Below are 22639 nucleotides of genomic sequence, written 5' to 3' on the forward strand. Positions count from 1 at the left end.
GAAATTATATTTTTCCATTTTCCACCTGATACTTTTTCGCAATTGATATTTTGTTTTCCAACTAAATACGCCAATGATATTGTTTCTACGTTTCATTTTAACGTATTCTTTTGTGTTTGAAACATTTTGCAACATTAAAAATGTGTGCAATAAATGATGAAGCAAACAAAAAAATTGTTTAAAAAAAACACCAGAGTGTACACATGAAACGAGCAGACAAAAAATGTGCGGCTTGTCGTCGTCAATCATATAGCTACTAAAGTACGACTTCAATCTTATCGAAATAATTTTCCGCAATAAGCTGACTCAACGCACTTCAAGCATGAGTGGTCCTCTAAATTGGGTACTGAAACTTGCCAGTGTGTCACACAACTGTAAAACACTGTAAAAAACAATTTCATACAAAATAACAAGGTTCTGAAAGAACAGGTTAAGACAACTTTGAGTTGATCACGAAGGCGGTGACACACAATTGCGTCAACGGCTGCGAAGTTTATATGTAAAATGGAATTTAACAAAAACAAAATTCAGAATTTTAGAGAAAAATATTTTCTTCAAGTTGATCACTATCTGTTTATAAAATTTGGTGTCACCAGCCTTCGTGGTTGTCTTAATCTGTTCATTCACAACTTTTCAAAATAGTACCTTCTTTGGCAGCTATCGACTGTGATCACTTTTGATTGAAGTGCGTTGACTGACTACATGTTTTAGTAAAAGCCATTCATGCAATTTGTTGTGTTTGTTCAGAGACCTCACTACGAGTCATACAGTGTGTGGTACAAACACACTGCAACTGACCAAATTATGACGCTTGAGTAAATTTTAGGATGTTACCAATCTATAATCCATGGACGCATGGAAAAAATGCGGTATACTGGTAACCAAATGGCAAAAAATTTTCGTTGAAATATCGGGAAATAGTGTAGGTATCTATAGTTCGGGAGCAAAGTTGTAGACCTTTGGAAAAACTAAAATATCACAAAATTTTCTTTAACTATTAAGGATCAAAACTTTCTTGTACGCCATCTTTCGTGAAAGTCCGCTATCATTTCCATTTTCGGCGCCATCTCTAAGTTTAGCAATTTGCACTGAAAACTGTAAATGATCGAATAATTTTGATAATTTTGAATTGAATTGAATTGAATATACAACGCTACGTTTGGTCTGGCTTTGACATTTTTAAATTTAAATTTTCAGCGAACTTACGGCTTTAATTTCACTGTCGACTTAAGCTATTCTTTCAAACATTAAATCGATACTCAATATGCAACATCAATTCTTTTGAAAAATGTCTACAACATACTCTCAGTAACGTAACGGCAGAATTGAAAATGTATACATTCACAGTACATAGTTGGAATAAATTGAACAATATTATTGAACATATTGTCGACGAACACACAAAACAAGAAACTTTTTTGGGGGAGTGAATTTTATGTTTTTCTTTGAATTAATATTATACCTATACCAACAACACGGTGCAGATTTCGTTACTTTTTCTTTCCTTTTTATGTTCGAGAATAAAATGGAAACAGAAGCGAAAAATTGTATTCATCACTTTTATCATTTTACTTTTTATTCTGTCGATGACGGCAGTTTGTCAAGACAATTGACGAAAAATAAGTCACACAGCATGGATGGAAATGTTTTATTGACAAAGTAATTTATCGTTAAACGTTATGATTGGGAAGCTCTCGTTTGTGAAGAGAAGATTTCCATTCCCGCGTATATTTCATTTATACGGCAAAAGACTGGAATCACGATGCAATAAAACGACCAATTTGGTGGCTTTAAAAAGACGAGTTAATAAAGTTTCCAATTTCACCATTTTATGCTTACCGCATCCGAACATTTAACATTGTAACTTTCTCAGTGAGATCTTTTCAGAGAACATGTTGCTGTTTGCTAATAAAACGTACAGTATATACTCGCACAATTTGCGCATGATGTTCGCGGTGTCTACACGGTGTCGTATTAACACTTTTCGCAACAAGTGACGAAAAGTAGCACTTTCCTTTGCCTTAATTGCGAAAAACGTTGTGTACAAGTCGATGATAAATGCTTTTTTAGGCACACGATGTGTATTGTCACTCGGTTGTATAAACAACTATTTCGTACCCTGTTGTTAATTTGGCGAGGGTTGTGCAGGGATCACTCCGAAGAAGACCGATTTGCCGACAGCGTCTATCATTGACGGTCCTGTGAAGTCGTGCTCAAATCCACAATTTATTTAAACGAGATAGCACAGCAGGTCAGTCGATAATTATAACATTGCATCTTTCAACATTCGTTCATAGTTTCCAACAGTGTTATCGATCGAAAAATTTTGCTTTGAAGGTATAGTCTGTGTGTAAACAAAGACTTTCGTTATTGGTATAATTATTGAGTTAGAGAATCTGTCGCTCACTTTTACACCCATTGCACAATCACCCAGTGTTTATTGTCGTCGACGTCGATAAAGACGACACCCTGTTATTATTGACTGTGCAAAACAGCACAATCTAATCCTGATGTTCCCGGGAATCGACTCATTGTTACTACATTCACATGAGCGTTGAAAACTCATTTCAGCCGGGGCGCGTGTGCAAATAACGTTTTTTTCCTGGTACCCAAAATCGAATTTCCCGGTATCATTAAAATTTAGCTAGATTTCCCGATAAATAGTTCTGATTACCCGTTAAAAATTTTCTCATTTCCCGGTGAATGTAATATTTATTTTGTTTTTCAATTAAGTTTGATCTAGTAGTAACCCTATATTTATGAAGTTCAACGTCTTGTTCAATTGTCAATTTTCTGCTTTGTACATTCTATTTCGGACTTCTCAGCGAAATATTTGTCACAGCTCAGCGCCTGTGAAATTTTAGAAGAAAGAGGATGCTCGCGAGCGGAGCGAGAGAGAAAATTTGGCGAATTTATAATTTTAAAACTTTCCATTTCTGACTTCTCAGCCATTTCGAATCGATTTCCCGTTTTAATCGATTTCCTGTTGTTTTTTTTTTCAATTTCCCGGCTTTGATTTCTCGTCTTTTTCGATGTCTCGTTTTTATCGACTTCCTGGTTATCGATTTCCCGTCTCTTCGAATTTTCCGGTGAGTTCGACTTCCCGTTTTTTCTCGATTTCCAGTCTATTGCGATTTCCCGGTGAGTTTGATTTCCCGGTGCGTTCAATTTCTCGGTCAGTATGATTTCCCATCAATTGCGATTTCCAGTCAATTTCGATTTCCCGGTGAGTTCGATTTCTCGGTCAGTATGATTTCTCATCAATTCGATTTCCCGTCAATTTCAATTTCCAGGTGAGTTCGATTTCCCGGTGAGTTCGATTTACCGGTGAGTTGAATTTCCCGGTGAGTTCGATTTCTCGGGGAGTTCGAGCCTTCGCCAAATTTTTTTCTACGTCTTATTTTGGTGGATTTCCCGGTAACCCGGTTTTCAGCGAAAAAATTTCCCGGTATCCCAGATACCTAGGATACACATTATTTGTACACGCGGCCGTTGGCTGAGTGAGTAACATAGCTTACGTTATTGTTTGGAACATTGTATTTTTCCTTGTGTGGTTGCATCCCCCACCTTCACCTCGACGCGCAAACTCCACACTGGGCAAAATATACTATTATTGTGTAAAATACGTCACCGGCGATTGGCTCCAAATTTTTCGGTCGGGAATAGATTATTGCAATACCCTCTCTGGGAACAGATAAATGACTCACAAATTTTATTTATCACATTTTTGAGACAGTTGTGCTCAGCCTCGATCAAATTTAGAGCGGTACAGTCTGATACATTGAAAGATTATCAAACTGTTCTTAAGTCTCGCTGTTCATTCGAAGCAACTAACTCCAAGCAAAGGTGATCATAGTCGACAGTTGCTAAACAGATCTACTATTTTGTATGAAATTGTTTTTTTACAGTGTTTTACAGTTGTGTCAAGGCACACTGTCACACTGTCAAGGCTCTGGCTCAGTACCCTATTTTTAGAGTATACCACTCATGCTTCGATAATTGGATAAATTATTTTGTAATGAATTTTACTAAGAATTTTAGTTTAAATGAAGTTTTAAGAAAAATTGTTTTAATGAATAAATGATGAGACTTTTCTAACTTTGAATGCACGTAATTAGTTTCGAAATTTGTCTCATTGTCAGTTATCTAATCATTAACAATAATTGAAAATCCGTCAAGATTGTAAGTTAAGAGTCGAATTAAAAGTTAATAGTTCGAGGACTAACAAAGTTTTGAATCTAATAATACGAAACTGAAAAAAATGTTTTCATTCGAATTCCTGATAGAATTAAAATATTTACAGAAGCCGCCAAAATGAAATCTGACCTCAATTACATTTTTTGTATACGATTTTTTGATAGAGTTACAGTGTTGATGTGATTAACCACCAATAATACTGTTTGCATTAGTAATGCCTAATATGGTTATGTATTACGGTTTGCATTATAACCATTTTAATCGATGAAAATAATTGGGGCCACAGACCGACTAATCAAGTATATGAAGTTATATTAGATCTAATTAACTGATAACTTTGTTTAGAGGTACACAATGCGCTCAGAGCAAAACCCCGGCAAGGTGGAGATTCTGGGTTCGGGTCCCAGTCGTGGCACCAAAATTTTATTTCAGATTTCATTTCATTGATTCAATTTCACTTATAATTTCACTTCAAGTTCTAAGTTCTAGATTATTTCAGTCACTATTACTGATAAAAATAATCAAATACGTAAAGGCATCGTACGTCCTCTCGTCTGTATCAGCAATACTTTTATGATAATTTATTTAGCAAGGCAGGGTAAAATAAACCAGTCAGAAGCAATGAAAGTAGATAAATAGGTATGGCCAGTCCATACAAGTCGGAGCACATACGGATTTGCATGGCGCCACCTCAAACGAACTCATTTCTAGTGGAAATTTGCACTAGAACTGAGTTCGTTTGAGGTGGAGCCATGCAAATCCGTATGTGCTCCGGCTAGAACAAATTTGAACGTTTGGCCATACCTATCCATTTACTTTCATTGGTCAGAAGCGCTTAATTTGACTGTAGACCTGAATTATCTAGTAACCTTATATTTTGCGTATATGATTAGTTCAATTTTTAGAGAGTTTGTGCGGATGACGTTTAAATTATAAGTCAACTTATAAATCCGAACTTATAAGTTAAAAGTAAGTCAGTTATAACTAATTTGGTCACTATAATCATTAGTAACTAGTTATAAGTCAACTATCTATGAAGTAAAAATAACATTAGGGAATAGTGTAACATCGACGTCTAATTACCTCAAGAATGACATAAAAGAAAAGGACGAAAAAAAATCCGATTATAACGCGTAAAATCATTAGGTTCTACAGCTGGGAAGACGAGGGAAGATCAGCACGATGGGTTACACTATATTTCATAGAATGAAATTTTCGCATTGAAACATCGAAATAAAAGAATTTAGGTGCAACAATGATGATCATAATGACGTATTAATTCACATATAGCTGTTGAATCCACGGAATCATAAGCTATTCTTGTGACCAAGATTCAATTCTAAAATTTAAATTTCATGTTATTCTACAAAAGCTCAAAAGAGTGTTTGAAAAGTTTAGGAATTGTCCATTCTGTTTTATTGAAGACGTTCCACGGAATGATACCTGATCAATCTTCCAAGGAAAATACTAGCTTTTGAAAATGCTGTCTCGTTCAAAAAGAAAGAAATTTGATTCCTCAGCTTTTCATTATGACATTATAGGGAAAAAATTCGAAAAAGGTAGGTCAAACGACTACTTGCTTGTGCTTACGCAAAGATGAAACGAGAATGTTTCGAAAATGGATGATTTCATACGCTTTTGTCACACCCTAATGGCCCCTAACCGACTGACGAACGTTTTATCCGTGCAAAGTTTCTTTGATCTAACTGTCAGCTGTCGCCGCTTTACTGTCAACCTGATTCGGTATGAAATAGATAGCTTGACAAGACTAAGTCTGGCTTAATTTATTTTTTAGGAACAATTTTACCATTTTACACTGAAAAAAATCATATTAAACTCAGGTCAGGTCTGGTCAGGTTAGGGTTTTCTCATATCCGGTTTTCTAATTTATTGTTTTAGAACATGATTTGAATCCACCAGGTTAAATTTTTCAGTTTCAGATTGAGGAAACCTGGTGCTCCTATGTTTCTATTTTTTCGCTTAGATACATCGAAGCTCAAATTAAGCTCAAAATGGTACTTCGTTTACGATTAATTCCATGGCAATTTTACGGAAATTGTGCAAACGACTTCTTCTAAGCCGGCTTAAAGCAACTATTAGAGAGTATGTAACCGAAAAGTTTATTAATTTCTAAGTTAAAACTTCCGTTTCGGAGAAAACACATTTTTCTTATCATATCTCTCTATATTTCTACCATAACTTCCATTACTGTAAATACATCATTTTCAGCGTATGGTTTCCATACATCATATGTACTAATAGCTTTCAACTCAGAATGCTTCATTTCACTTTCAATTAAGCTTCACTTTCAAAATTAATTAAATGCGTTACAGTTGCACAGAAGTGAAGGAGCTTTGCATTAAACTAGAGTTTGGTTTAATATACAAGTTTGAATGTGTACGTTTGAACTATAAGCGAAAGCTCTTTGAATTTGATCGCATCTGAATGAATTCAAAAGTTTATTACGGAAGGAATATTAAACACACTAATTAAATGGCACAATATATGATGTTACATTAGTATTTCAGAAATTATGTTTGTCATTACTGGCAATATATATACGCAACCGTGTCCGCGGTGGTACGCAAAGATATCATAAACAATTTGGAACGTAATGTTCACAAAATGATTATGAAACAAAACTTCCATCATTACGAATTTATCTACGAATAAAAATCTTTTCATCGATTTTTCAATTATGTATATTAAGTGAAGGACATATTTCGAAAGCCTCCCCCAACTCATTAAATGTAAAGCACATACACACAAAAAAAAGCCACAAAAATAATCCGAATCACGTTCAACAAAAGGAAAATCGGGGAATAAATATATTGAAGCAAAAGTGGAAATGATATTTTCGTTTTTTTTTTCTTCTATTCTATCCTTTTATCGTATCCTTTTTTAATAGTAATTCACCATAATGTTGAACGTCACAGATACATGTATATGGATATTAACTAGGTCCCGTCTTATGGTTGGGTCAGGTACCCGTGACTTATGAACTTTACTTATGAAAAGACGCTGAAACATTCTTCTACTTCAGTGAGCCCGTATAATCTATACAGTCATTCCTACGCAAAATTAGGACTAAAAAAGTAATAAAGTGAGGAAATAACGGGAAAAAGGTGGTAAAAATGGTTGGTTTTTCTATGAAAAAGTTGGAAAAAAGTGAGTATTTCGAAGACTTTTCCATGATTCTTAGGGCAACTTATGTAGAATCTTAGAACCTTCAGACGCTTTGGAGGTTATCCTTAATTTTTCTCCGCTGCACATTTTGATTCAATTGGAAGCAGTTAAGGTTATAGACAGACTAACATCACAGGAAGAGTATCCCATAAGGCATCCTGAAGCCTGGTTTGAGGCGAAGAAGTCACTTCCGATATTGTCTATGTCTTCGTACAAGATCAGTGCAACTTTCACTTTGGACACCAATTTTGAAGTTGTCATTCTGATAGATATGACTGGTTAAATGGTGATCTTCCATCCAAGCAAGGGATGGTTCTATATAGCTTCGTTATAAATGGCTCTGCTGGAGCAGGCATCTACTGTTCCAAGCCTAATATGGATATTTCCGTCCCACTCGGCAGTTATGCCAGCATATTTCTTGCTGAATTCAGCGCGATCACGGCTGATTGTCATAAGAGTATTGGACAATAACTACAGGAATGAGCTTCTTTACAGGACATCGGACTACTTATAGATCCAACTCGAGCCAACTGTGATCAGTGTGGGGACCACTCAGACACAGCTGAGAATTTTCTGTGTGAGTGACTGTCCGGCTTACATTATAGACAGATACAAGCATCTTGGCAGTTACATCATAAAATACCAGGCGATCAAACATATGCAACTCAAGTACATTCTGAACTATATTGTGAGTACAGTAATATGCTAGTCTTTGGAATTTCTTCAGCTTTTTTTGCACATACCCCCAGTTAGTGGTTCCAGCCAGACAAATGAGTCTGATGACCACAGTGTAAATCCAATGCATCACTTTAGGGGATAAGCCCCATCTGGTCCCGTAGTATCCACAGTCGTTTGCAGTTGAGAATCATTCCTAGATACTTAACCCAATCGGCTAATTTTATAGGTATGCCTTTGATTTTCGGTATGAAGAGGCCCTCAACGTGACGTTTCCTGGTTAACAAAACCGTTGTGCATACTATTTTGACATTATCACAGGCAGAAATTCTTTGAGGAAAAACTCGGACTCCGTTGTTAGTCTGATATTGTTCAGCTACGAACTTGACTCCAAAAATGTTACTCCTCGCCGAATGAAGCCAAAGATTCTAAAATTGGTTTCGGATTTCGCAAGTTATTGTGCCATCGAAAAACAAGAAGAAAATTATTTTGGAAATTATTTCCAGATCATTAGACGGATAATGTCCATCTACGGACTTGATCTCAGAAATTTTATTCATCGTCAATTGAAACTACTCAAAGAATCGTCCCATCATGCGTTACCGACATTTATAGATTTTCTGTTTTTTTGGGTAACATTTCATATAATTCACAAAATCGATCAGAGAGAACGTACTTTCTGACGAAAGACCCTTGACTCTACAGTCAAGGGAACAATGTGGGAAGTGAGAAAGAGATGGAGCAAAAAAAAATCAAAAAGAAAAATTATTCCCATAGAAAAAATAAACAACATTAGAATGCGACCATTCTCGTGTCTTATTTCCCGTTGATAACAATTTACAGAGATTTATTTAGAATTATTTTTTTTTACGTTTGGAAATCGTCGACACAACAATGCAAATTCGTGCAAATTTCGTTTTTAGGGTTGAATATTCGATGGGAATGTATAAGTATATTGTATATGGCTCTGGAAACATATAAAATTTTTGTGTATTGATGAAAATCCGTTTTTCGTCGGTGCTTTTTTTTTGCTTCTTACCCAATTCAACTATAATATGGAAATTTATACAAGCGGAAAACCAATTCGTGTATAATCAATGTTGTACCTGTAATACAATTCACACAAGAGTGATGTTGATATATACATTTCGATAAAGAAACCTCCAGCCAGCATTTTATATATGCTACCTGAAGCGGAGATTGAAAGACGAGATTTATAACTCGTAACTCATGTAAAATGTTCACTTCGTATATAGCTTTGCGTATCCACACATTCTTTTTGTCTGTATCATTCGCCTGATTAACAATTAGGATACCAGATGTTGCGTAAATATCTCAACCCGTCACATTATGTGAAATCAGATAACAACACATTGCTTCCGGTTCAAAGACGAATCGAACTGCTGTTTACGTTGTACATGATGGAGATATAGAATTGTGTGTATAATATATATACCAACCAGGCGAACCGATTATCATATTAGAGGTAAATCATCTGGCAACGCATAAAATAATAAAACAAATCAAATTTTGAGGCGTTTATGGTCCCTTATACATATAGCTTCTGTTCTGAAGACAATAACCTATTTAGAATTGGGATTTTTTTTTTTGATAAATGTGCCCGTCAGCTGTTTGCATAACAATTTCCATTGTAGCCAAATGAATTATTGAGTGATCAATCAGGTGTATGAAAGAGTAGGGTTTTGTATATTTTATAATATGAACGGTACAACATAGTCTTGTTATAGGTTTTAGAAGTTGGAAGCTAATTTGAAATTATTTATTGACGCCGTGTGTTTTTATGGGGTTTAGCTTCTTTTTGGGCGATATGCTTATGCCATTTTCTTCATACATACCGCTCGCTCTCTTCACATATTTTCTTTGTTTTTTTTTTGCTAAGCATCATTATGGCTGTTTTCCACAACGTACAACACAACATACTGCCGTTGAATATTAATACATATTTTTGCTTTATGCAAAGACGATTATGGGAGGCTATAAAACTGCACACCTGTACTCCATGTTATTGTTTGTTTTATGATTTACTTAATGTTCGGTATGTGTTTTGTTTTTGAATTATTTCGGTTTTATTGAACATTAAGGGAGCATAAATTAATGTACAGTGGAAATGGAGTCATACAAATTCCTGATGGGGACTAAAATGTGTCATTGACTGTTTTTCTGTATTACGAATATGGTTTTACGTTTCGTTGAGTGGTAGAATGTATAGCAATTTAGGTTAACCGTTACCGCGGGAAACGTAATTTAAACAAAAAAAGAACGCAGCGAAGCTCTTACCACATGCCAACAAAATTACTGTCCTTCAGGTTCCGTCCCACTCTCGGAATGATCGTAATATTTCTCTGATGTCATTGAAAATTTTTGGTTTCTGTAGGTAGGTATACTATTTGCACAAACCGTAAAACAGGCTTCCAAAATGTCAGCTGAGGCGAGAAAATAACTATTTTCTCGCCTGTGTTGTGGAAAAGGTTTTTAGGACGTAATTAATGAAGCTGACATTTACTTAAATGATTAAAATGTTACCTTTAACGCTTCATATTATGGTTTTACATTTTGTAAAGAGAAGCATCAACCTTTTCTCCAGACACTTTGAAAATTGAAGGCTCACTGTTTTCTACAAAAATTTTGTAAAGTGAGACATCACAGTCTTGTACAAACATTTTGTAAACGAAGCATCACTATTTTCTACAAACACTTTGTTACAGTTTTTAACATTCAATAGTATCGATTATCGACATATCATACATTTCTTATTTTGCTTACTTCTATCATTTTATTTCTCCATATACTCGTTATGGAGAAATGAGAGAAATTGGAGAAATAAGAAATGTATAATATGTCGATACTTTTGAATGTTAAAAAACTGTAAAGATAAAATCACTCTCTTCTACAAACACTTTGTAAAATGTAGCGACTAGTGGACCTGCTTCGGCAAAAAATCGTGCATATTACAAAATCGTTATAACGATGATTATAGGTTGTTCCGTATCGATTCCTGATTCTAAATAGATGTGGGGCTAAGACGGCAGCTTAATGGTTCTCTGGTGAGCGGCCGTTATGTCACTTTTTAGCCCCGTACGAAGTACGAAGGGGCTTATAGGATTACGATGCCGTGTGTAATTGATGGAATTCGAAGCAGACGGTAAGGGCAAAGTGTTTGCCTATGTTCATAGATAACGAATCCACAATAAAAATTTTGTCTGTCCGTCTGTCCGTCTGTCCTTCTGTCCGTCTGTCCGTCTGTCCGTCTGTCACGTCGATATCTTGAGTAAATCAAATCCGATTTCAAAAATTTTTTTTTTCCCTGAAAGGTAGTTGAAATAGTGAGGCTAAGTTCGAAGATGGGTCGATTTTGGGTCGACCCCTCCAGAGCTGGGGCCCCATAAGTGCTTTAACGTTTTCCAAAGATTTCTCTGGCCATTTAAAGGCTACACTTGTAAATGATACATCAAATGAAAGGTATTTACAATACCTATCCACAAAAAAAAAGTTTATGGAAATTGGATGACCGACTCGTGAGTTAGACCCCTTGGTGTGAACTAGGTACAGGGAGGCAGGCCGTTTTTGCTTGTAGGTTAGTCATATTTGAACGGATTTAGATGGATTTTGATTTATTAGATAGGTATTGATAGGTATATCCCAATCAGGGAAAAAAAAGTTTATGAAATTCGGTTTACCGGAGCGTGAGCTAGGTCTCTTGGAGTGAGCTTATATGTGGCTACTCGGCCGTACAGTGAAGGTGGTGTTTTTTGTTAATATCTCGAGTAAAATTTAACCGAATTTCATGAATTTTTTTTTGTTTGAAAGGTACTAACGAATGTAAAGCAGCCGTTGTACTTTCCACCTCCTAACAAAATGGCCGTCGGCCGCCATTTTGGATTTTTGTAAAATCAATATAAATAGGTGAAAATGATAATTCCAAAATCACTGATCAGTGGGAAGTGTACTTTGTGTTACTTTTGAAAGGAACGTCGTACGGGGCTTCGTAATTGCGCTATGCGCAATTTTTAAGACGTACACATTGCATAAGAATTTTACGACGTTTACGGGCGCAATAGGCTTACGGTAAGAGTAGGGCGACGGACGAAGTAGGGTCACGTGCGCGATAGATGTACGGGTTTGTACGGGGCTCAGTCGCAGCAAACGCTCCGACTGTTCTGACGGCTCGTTTTCTATGATTTTTCATTCGTAAGCGAGAATCCACTTCCAAAAGATAAGTTATAGAGAAAAGTCTAATTTTTTTTTTTGTGGAATTTTTTTTTGACATTTAAATCCAAAGCATGATGTGTTACACGTATTGTAATGAGATTTTTTCAGCACACGACCAAATTTTCCTTATTCGCTCCGCTCGAAGGAAAACTTGAGTCTAGTGCTGAAAAATTCAACATTACAATACTTGTAACACAACATACTATTTCTCAAAGGAAAATCTTTGAAACCGATAGAAAGACTGTAAATTCGCAAAAATTTTCTTTGTAAGGTTTATAGAGAATTTAAAGAGCTACGTTTTCGTTTTTTATTTATTGAAATCGGGCAGCTCGTTCCGGAGAAATATCAGTAACAGTGAAGTCACTACATGTACTTCATGTAAAAATACATCGAAATTATTGTTTATTTAGAATAAATAATTACACGTATTTCTATGACAATCGACTTAAAGTTGTACAATTGTTAAAAGTTTCCTATGTGCAGAATGAGCACCAGCTGAATATCACCAGCTGGATCTACAAACACACACTTATTGCATGCTAAACAATCAAAACACATTCTTAACAATGTGTTTACTTCATTCATACGTGTTATGTGCGCGCATAGATGACGTTAACGTAGAAATGCGCTGTGTGTTGGTTGTCTTTGAATTGTTTACAATACAAAGTGTTTTTGTTTTTACATCAGCTGGTGCTCATTCTGCATATAGGAAACTTTTAGCAATTGTATTTTCTGTTAATTTTAGTAACTCAAGGCGTAACTGGGTTTCATATTTACACGGAAACATGCTCCCTGTTTTAGAATTTAAGGATTTTTAAGGATCTCTGAGTTCTTTTTTTTGGAATCTCCTCAGGATTTATTGAACTGTTGAGGTGGTAGTAGGTCAGTTCTTAAAATTATGTCACTGCACATGCACAATATGTTCCCAGCTCTAGAACGTAAGTATCATGAAGGATTTCTAAGGTTTTATTAGGTACCCTTCTGGACTCTTGGAATTGTTGGGGTTATATTACGTTAGTTCCTAAAATTCCACCATTTTACATTGTATAATAATTTGAAGAATTTGTTAAGTTTTTGTGGGTTTGAGAAAAATTCCAACAATTACCGCTACTTGCATGATGTCACTAGAGTCGAGAGGGTCGGACTATACTGTCAAAAAGTGAATTTTTTTACTGTTTAACGTGGGGAAAAAAGGTTCTGAAAATTCGTGAAAAATGCCGACGTGATTTATGAACGTCCCCATTTATACTGGCTTCTAACTCAAAGTTTCAAACCAAAAGCCAATTTTATTAATTTCTTGTTCCGAGTAACTGACAGACATAAAAATTTAAAATGAAAATTTCAAAATTCATGGCTTGAATATTCAGTTCAGACAATAAGTAAGATGATTGCAAAAGTGCATCCTATTCTGTGAATGTTTTACTCGTATACAGCACGGTTTTCATCCGAACTTTCGTATAAAATTTTGTAGTATTCTGACAGAACAAAGTAGAATGTAAAGGAAATGATAGTCTCTATTTACCTCCAAAGATGTGTATGATTCAAAGGAAATTTCTTCCATGTAAAGTTTTCAATTATATTTGTTTGGAATCGACATAGAATACTCGTAATTTTGTTCCGTTTTGTTTTACAATTTATGAGCTTTCAACAATCATGCTTGAGTTTAAGCAAATCCAATAAGTTCCGAACTTACAACCTTTATTTTTTAGATCAAAACTTTATTACCCCACTGTCAACAATTTGTTGATAAATTCTACCGTTTTGTTACGTACGGGTTTTTTTTTACAAGCAAAAAACCTCAAAGCAAAACTTTCCCATTAATTGAAATCCTCGTCATGTCTGCAATACTGCATACAAGTTCGCCGAATGATTCTTTTCATTTCGTTTTCGTTGTACTTTTTGTCTTTAACACATTTACGAAACAAATCTGCAGCGTATGTGTTTTAACATTGCCCACACAACCTCCCTCCGATGATTTTACGAAAATAAAACCAATTTGGCTGTTACTAGACGAGGAAATGGTTCACATTACCATTTTCCGTGGTGATGTGCACACAATAATATTCAGCTTCAGCCAGGTATTGGTATCCTAGGACTGCAGCGCATGTATAGTATACATTTTGTAAATTAACGGGGTACGGACCCCCATTTTTGAAAAAAAAAACAGCAAGGCAGAGAGTTGTGTTCAGATGTAGTATAGTACAGTTTGTTGCACGAACAAAACTACAATCTGCATGACACTTTCCACAAACATTAATTCTATTCCATAAAACACGGCCATGCACAAAACATGGTCTACACATAGAATGTGCACATACGAAATTCGAAAATAATGTTGTGAATGGGTCGCGTTGCATTATAATAAATCCATTTGATTTAATATTAAAGTGACTCTGTGAGCTTGGCATACATAAATACATACTGAAATATACTTTGAATGCATCACAGTCACAATATGACCGGTATATCAATACTATATATGTGTGCATGTAGTATAGTTTCGACCATATACAGTGAACTTTACCACTCACGCTACTATACGTTAATGCTATTTGTATTTAATTTTATAAATAATAACGTCAATACTCAGGACACATACATGAAGTAACGCAACCATTGAAAAAGCGTATATGGCTTTAGGGCAACACCTTTATGTCTCTCTAATGGAATTAATTTTCAGAGAGACGACGGAAGGATCACAACAACTTAAGCCCTTTTTATAATATCGAACATATTAACGAAATCGTACATATGTGAATTCAGGCTCGGCGCTCGACGTCCATTAAACCCATTTATAGACGGTAATGTAATATGTTAAAAGTTTCATCAGTGACGAATCTATATAATCATGCGAATTGTGCTGTGTTTTTATACACAGAGAGAATTTATAACACGTTTACTATTCCAGGCTGCATATTACGCTACACAGACCATTCAATATATATATATAATTTCCTGTCTCCCTATTCACATTTCCCCGGGGATGTGTGTGTATTGTACATTAAACATGTGATATAAAAGAACATGTCTTATTATACTTAATTACCCTTAAGCAGTTTGCTTCGTATTTGTACGAACATATATACATACATCATGGTTGGGATGAAACATCATGCCGAAATTACATTGGCTCCATCACAGAATACAATATTGTGGTAATTTCATACTTCTCGTTACTTTTTGCTCTATTTTATGAACCAGCTGGAATTATACTCTTATGCCAGACTGATATGTTGAGTTTTGACACTCTAATCATGGTGTTATCATGTAATTTGTTTATCTCGCCAAATTTATGATGCAAAATTCACGGAAACATTAATCTATGTGAAGTGCAAAGCATGAATGTATACATAACTGGAAAGATGTGACGTTTGTATGTGGAACTGACCGTTTAATATACACTCAGCGAATTAAAGTTGTAAATCTGTTAAATGTTAAAACAAGCAATGCTTCGATTGTGGCAAAATAACAGCAAGCAGACCAATGTTCGAGTTACCAATAACCCAATTTCGTTTGCATAGTAAAGTGTTACACAGCTGCTATTCAACATGCGGTTATGTTTTTCTACTAACCTCCTATGAGTTCGTAATCGAATGTATCGTTTATTTACTCGAGAGAAAAATTGCTTTTCTAAAAATGTGGTGCTTCGACACCGCATAAATTTAAATCTTTCTGTCCACACATTCCCACCATAATGCATTTTAAACGAAATAATAAAGAAAGAAGAAATCCTTCGTCCAATTTAACTCTCATCATTTTTCTCATCTGCATCACGTCGTCACAATTTATTCAAATTAATCCGCAATTTACTATCTATCGTCCATGTAAAAAGCGTAAACTTCTTCAACGGAATGCAATCTACAAAACATGAACGAGAAAAATTAAATTTAGTAATTCAATAGTCGATAAATTTTCCCCCAATGTACATCTTTATCGTGCCATTGTGTCGGATATATAACACAGAGTATGGCAATGCCAACAACGAAGATTTGCGCTTCTTTTTATAACTATGGGAATATTGAATTGAAAGCTGCATAGAATATAACACAGTCCTGGAACAACTATCAAGAACATAATGTAAGAACGTGACTGTATAACGCACACATATTTTGTACGTACTAAGAGGACCATAGCAAAGGATGCAACGTAATCATCGTATCGAATCCACTTAAGCAAGAAATCCTTAGGTTACCTAAAGTAAAGATGGCGCTAGGTTATACACATTTGTGCTGTGAGTTGTGGACATTGTGGATAGTAAAATTTTACTGAAAAAAACGACGAATTGAATTTTATAAAAAAGAAGTCTGGTACTAGTTTGTCTCACACTGATAGAATGTTAAGTATCGTTTTCAAAAAGTTTGTCTATTCGCTCGAACAGCCAGCCCCATACTTGTCGCTTTTACTTTGCGGTTGACAGTGCTCGAGCACATATTTTGTAGATTCATTTAATATCACTTCGTTATACAGTAAAGTGAACTGATTTCTATCTGCACATATATCTCTATATTGTACACATATAGCCGAAATGTATTGTGTAAGGCACACCATATAGGCGACACACAGACACGGTTTATTAAAATGCAAAACTCCCTCTTCGGGGATCTATCTATATTGAGAGGGTAATATCATTGAAGTAAAATCTAAAAACTTTTTAAAAACTTTATTTTCTTCTTCGGATATTCTGGTCGGAGTTTCCTTTTTGTTCTCTCTTTTCTGTTCGCTGATCGAATAGAGCAATATTCCGTGTTTAAAATGCATTTTATATACTGACTGGTGGAATGAATTATTTAATGGAATGTGAATGGAATACGTTTTTTTTTCGTTTAATGGATTGTTGTGCATAATGGAAACTGGCGAAATGGATTGTGATTTAATAAATGGCTAAAAGTCATAATACAAATTTCCAAAAAATATATATTCCTTCTCAGCCGATGGAGGTGACTATTTTACTGCCGAAACTATTAAAATTTATATACAATCATGAGGTTCGCTCAAACAGACAGGTATTTGTTTGTTATTAATTAAATGTTGAGTGCATTTCAAAATTGATAATATCGAGATTTAAATCACAGGCCATCATTAATTCATAAGCGATTAAAATGCTGCTTACAATTGCAAAAAATCAGGAATTTTCGCCACATAGTTTTCAACAGATTCTACAGAGTTCTAGACCCAAACTAATCGTTATAAGTGTGCGGCAAAAAATTTTACTTGAAAAAAAATTTCAAAAGTTTCATATAATAGACAGTTTTTGGACATAACGTACAAGCACGACAGAGTAAAGTTAACCAGGCAGGAACACTGATTTGACTATGGACCTGAATATTCCAGTAGCCATATATTTTTTGCGAATAAAATTATTTTAATTTTTGTCAGTGTACATTTGAGTTCATTTTCATACAGTGTATTAGGTCCCTTATTTGACGTTTCGAAAATGAGCCGCTCCTGCCTCGTTTATTTTTCTCTGCCGTGGTACAAATTAACTTATAAGTTGGAAATTACGAGTAACCTCCAGAACTTCTTGTATGCCATTTATAATTTCCAACTTATAAGTTATACGTCATTTGCGAAAACTGTCTAATAAATAACAGCTGTCAGAATCAGTGGGTCTAGAAATATCATTGCATAAATTCTCATGCGGTTTGTAACGATAAGAATTCCTTACTTGACAGTTGCATGAATAAAATTCCAGGCTCTCAATTCTCATACGTTCGTAACTTGACAGTTCTTATAGGATTTTACACACTCAAATGTCAACTTATGAATATTTGGAGTTACGAACTCATAAGAATCAAGGCCCAGTGCAATAATTCTGGTGAATTTGAGAATTCGTATCTTGACAGTTGTCACCTTAAAAGTTGCGAATCGTAGCTCTTAGCATCAAGATTACAACTGTAAAGTTACGAATTCTGGAATTCATGAGAATCGGCGCCCAGAGCCTACATGAAACAAAACTGAAACAAATGAATGTGATAATTCATAATTTTTTCGTCAAATTAAAAAGGGAACGCTCGTTGACATGATGACTGATAAAATAGAACAGATCGTAGACCAAGAGCAACGCACTCTTTTTACAGCGTAAAATTTTGTATGGGGCACTGTCAAGTTTCAGTACCCTATTTAGAGTACCACTTTTGCTTGAAGTGCGTTGACAAGAGTAATGTATTTCGTATCGGTTAAGTTTCCAAGCCTTGGCGTTGGCATATAGAGTGTTATGATGAAAGAGATAGAAATATTTTGACAAGTACAAGAGAGTGAGAGGAGACATAATGTCGCGGTCTTTTTTCGCGGGTGGGGTCTCGACTTATAACTCATTGCCACCGAATATTAAAAAAATTAAATCGTTAACTGGCTTTAAGGTTGCATGCAGGGACCATTTTTGTGTCTAAGATTCATGTGTTGTACCCATTTCGTTATTTCATCGTTTCAGTGACTGAGTTATTTGCCTACGTCCACGAATAATGTGTCGATGCTTGTATGTGATTCTATTGTAGCTCTTTCCCAACTGTGTTTATTATTATTTGACTTAAGCGGTTTGTTATCGTACTTTGACTAGATTTACTGCCTGTAGTTGTGAACTTGCAGTCCGAATTTTTCCTTATATTTAATTATTAATCTTGCGTTGATTGACATCCTACTGTAATATGTACTAAAAAAGGCTCACAGGCCTTACTCATATTATGACATAAATAAATAAACTAACTAAACTAACTAAGTACCCCAAGGCAACTTATAATAAACTGGTCTTCGGTCCTCTCGCTCTCAACGTAACACGTTGAAAGAGAAAGCAATATTTTGACAAGTACCCCAAGGCAAGTTAAATTAACTAGTCTTCGGATCTCTCGCTCTGATCATAACAGTCTATTGAGACTTTTAAAGTGCTGTTGGGTATTGGGCTCTCTCATTTCATTTATAATTTATTATTATATGCAATGCTTCCCGAAAACAATAAAATTGCATTAAACACATATACTTACTCATACTCGTGCTAATAGTATAAATAATAAATGACTGTACGTACAACAGTTCCACCCTATGTCGATAATATTTTTTGGTGGACAATTAAATTGGAATTTCGTCAATAAAGCCTCTCCCGTCACTAATTATGATTATTATTATTATTCCATTCAACACATCATCAATCACTTACTTAGTGTTATAATTCTCATTTATTTGTTTGTTTTGTTTCAGGCCATAATGACGCCGCCATCAACACGAAATATTGGTCTGGTGCTCATGATATTATGTATGGTTTGTGCCATGGAAACTCTTGCCCGAATAACAACAAATAAACGACGCGAAAAATCAAATATAAATCTATGCTCAAAGGATATCGATATGAAATTGGCCTGTCATTGTTCGCATGAAGATAACAGACGAACGGTCATGGAAGTTGATTGTTTGGTGAGTTAGTAAATTTTGGACAATGTTATTAACAAAGTACCTAGATCACTGTGTCTCTGTATCTGCAATTCTACGTAACTTGTGACAAGATTGATTTGAAATATAATTACACTAGCAAGAGTTGCTAGCTAGAAATAGACGAGTTGGAACATACTGCTTCAGGTCAGTAGACTGACTTAAAAACGCTCTAAAATTAATGGCGTTTATTGAGTTCCCTCTCGATAGGTAAGTCACTCTTGGGTTTACAGGGATTAAACGTTTTTCGAAGTCTCCCTATAAAAGTGCTCTCGAAAGCTGGTTATCGGAAATTCAAATTAGGGCCTGAAAAGGCCTTTGATATCATTAATACAAACATCACACTTTCAAGTGATTATCGCTTGGGCATAATATTGGTCTGATTAAGAAAACAATTAGTTTACCGGACTTCTGAGATCATGCGCACAGTGCAATTTTGTTTGATTAAAATCATTGCAGTCAGCTCTTAATTATTTGTCAAAGAATCTGTCAAACTGCCACTTCCGTTTGCGTTTCTCTTTCTGTTTGCGTTTCAATTTTCTGTTCAGAAAATCTTACGTTCCCTATTAACAAATGTATGATGAAATTACAGTGGAATCAGCCATATCTTGCAAATTCAAGTGGTTATTATCAATTGATGACTTCAATCATCTTTGTCTGTGTTGTTACATGATGAGCAGATGAGGCATAAGATGAAAATTGGAAATGACTTTACAAGCCATTGGCTAGTGTATAAAGATTGCAGCAGGATACTTCAGTTGTGTTCATTTTATCAATGAAATGGGACATGCCAACAGTAATCCATTGCTATTTTCCCATCATAAATGATCACAGTCTGCTTCAATGTTCCCAGACACAGAGCTCGTTCGGGAAATAGCAACAAAAATGTAATATAAAATTCAAAAAGTTTTCAATTTATTCCCTTATTTCGACTAGGTGCTGCACGAGGAATTCCCACAATCAGATCCAGCTTGGCAATCGTTTCGGCAACATCCAAATCTAAAGCATTTTATATTAACTGTGCATCGCAACGGATATATGAGCTATTTGCCATCCGACATTTTAAAATATCAAAAGGAATTGCGAACTATAACAATAACGTATGCGGATATAAGAGAAATTCCCACCTATGCATTTGGAAATTTAACGAAATTGGAAAATATAACGTTGATCAGAAGTCAAATCGAAGTGCTTGATATGCACTCGTTTGCAAATCATGAATCGTTGCGAGGTTTAAATCTGGAAGAGAATCAAATTGTTGATATTGATCGATATGCATTTACCAATTTGCCCGAATTGCAAGAGCTGCTACTGACAAAGAATAACCTAACAACGTTGCACGATGAAATGTTTGCCGATTTGGGGAATTTGGCAAAATTGAAGCTCAATGAAAATTTAATATCGATTTTGACAAAGGAAATGTTTAAGGGATTAGGAAATCTGAGACAGTTGGATTTGTCGATAAACAATGTAAAGTATATTGGCGATGCTGTGTTTGCTGAATTATGGAGCCTACAAGAACTTGATTTGGAATCGAATTCAATTGAGGTAAATAATGTAACTGTTTATTGATTGTTTTCATATAGCTGCAAGCGGTATTCATGCCACAGCGGAGGAACATGAGAATCGAATAATGTATTTAAATAGTAATACAGAGTCTACAGAGTCGGTCTCGTTGGCAATGTGGGGTGAAATGTACATTGAACAATTGTTAGTTGTTTACCGAGGGCAGAAAATAGGAAATTCCAACAAGAGCAATGTTTGCGGCCAGAGCGAAGCGAGGGCCTCAATTTCGTTCGAGTTGAAATTTCCTATTTCTTCAAGAGTTAAATACAACGAAATGCGATTTTCGAAAACATAAACAAAGTGACAGTTTGAATGAGAAAAGTTCTATTTTCGACTCATGGGAGAGAAAGTGTTGCACTTTTCTCACTAGAAATCTCATTCGACCAGTCGTCAAGAAATAGTTATTTATGGATCTTTTGTGGACGGTAGATTTTAGGCAATTTCGCGAGTGCATAAAATCTACCGTTCACAATAGATGCGTATACAACTTTTCATGTAAGTGGATGAAAACCTGAAAAAACGTCAAACAAACAAACTTCAAGCAAAACCATCGTTTTCGTATCAGTGTCAAATAACGGTTTCTTCTCTCAAAATAGTGTCAAATTAGTTGTCAATTTCACAAAGCTAACCTCAAACAATGACAGCTTCATATAAATTTTTGTAACATTGTGGTTAGCTTTGTGAAAATGACAGCTCATTTGACATCCCAAACGACATTGACAATGATCTACTGAGGGGAGAAAATAGGGCAAAGCACAACGCGTGCATGAAATTTTGTATTATTTTTTAATGGTTGAGATAGCAGGGACAATTAGGAACAAAAGATCTTTTTGAATAGTATGAAACGGATACGTTTTAGAAGACATTTTTCAAGGTGACCTGAGTAACCAAGTGGCCAAGTAAAATTTTCTGTTTTACCAACGCACTTCAAGCAAAAGTGGTACTCTAAATAGGGTACTGAAACTTGACAGTGCTCCATACAAAATTTTACACTGTAAAAAGAGTGGGGATAAAATTTCATACAAAATAGTACTCTATTTGGCAGCTGTTATTAATAGCACTTTTGCTTGAAGTGCGTTGGTTTTACACGTAAGCATAAAACTGTAGGTTTTAGTGATTTTTGTAAATGCCGAACTTCAAGACGCTGGTTCGCCTAAGTATTCCAAGGATCCAAAAATTACCAACATTCTTTCCTGAAAACACTAAGAACTGTATAGATAGATGGAAAATATCCACAGAACCGTTTGAAGCCAGCTGACTTCACGTGTGTTTTAAATTGTTCTTTTAGAACCTTGCGTAGTAAATGTAAAATTTTGCTCAAACCATAAAAACTGCATTTTCATAATGATTGATTATGCCAGAAAAA

The 22639-nt window shown here is 35.2% G+C and overlaps 1 protein-coding gene across 2 annotated transcripts in view; it reads left to right on the forward strand.

Annotated features, from left to right (window-relative positions):
- LOC119074935 (connectin) overlaps positions 1-22639 on the forward strand; it is a 109963-nt gene that overhangs the window by 77518 nt on the left and 9806 nt on the right. For both annotated transcript variants that reach the window (XM_037181327.1, XM_037181326.1), the window contains exons 3-4: positions 19480-19692; positions 20644-21255. In XM_037181327.1, coding sequence (XP_037037222.1) covers positions 19486-19692; positions 20644-21255 — 819 coding nt within the window. In that variant the 5' untranslated portion in view covers positions 19480-19485. The remainder of the gene's footprint in view (positions 1-19479; positions 19693-20643; positions 21256-22639) is intronic.

This window comes from Bradysia coprophila, unplaced genomic scaffold, assembly GCF_014529535.1.
Source record: "Bradysia coprophila strain Holo2 unplaced genomic scaffold, BU_Bcop_v1 contig_151, whole genome shotgun sequence".
NCBI lineage: Eukaryota > Metazoa > Arthropoda > Insecta > Diptera > Sciaridae > Bradysia > Bradysia coprophila.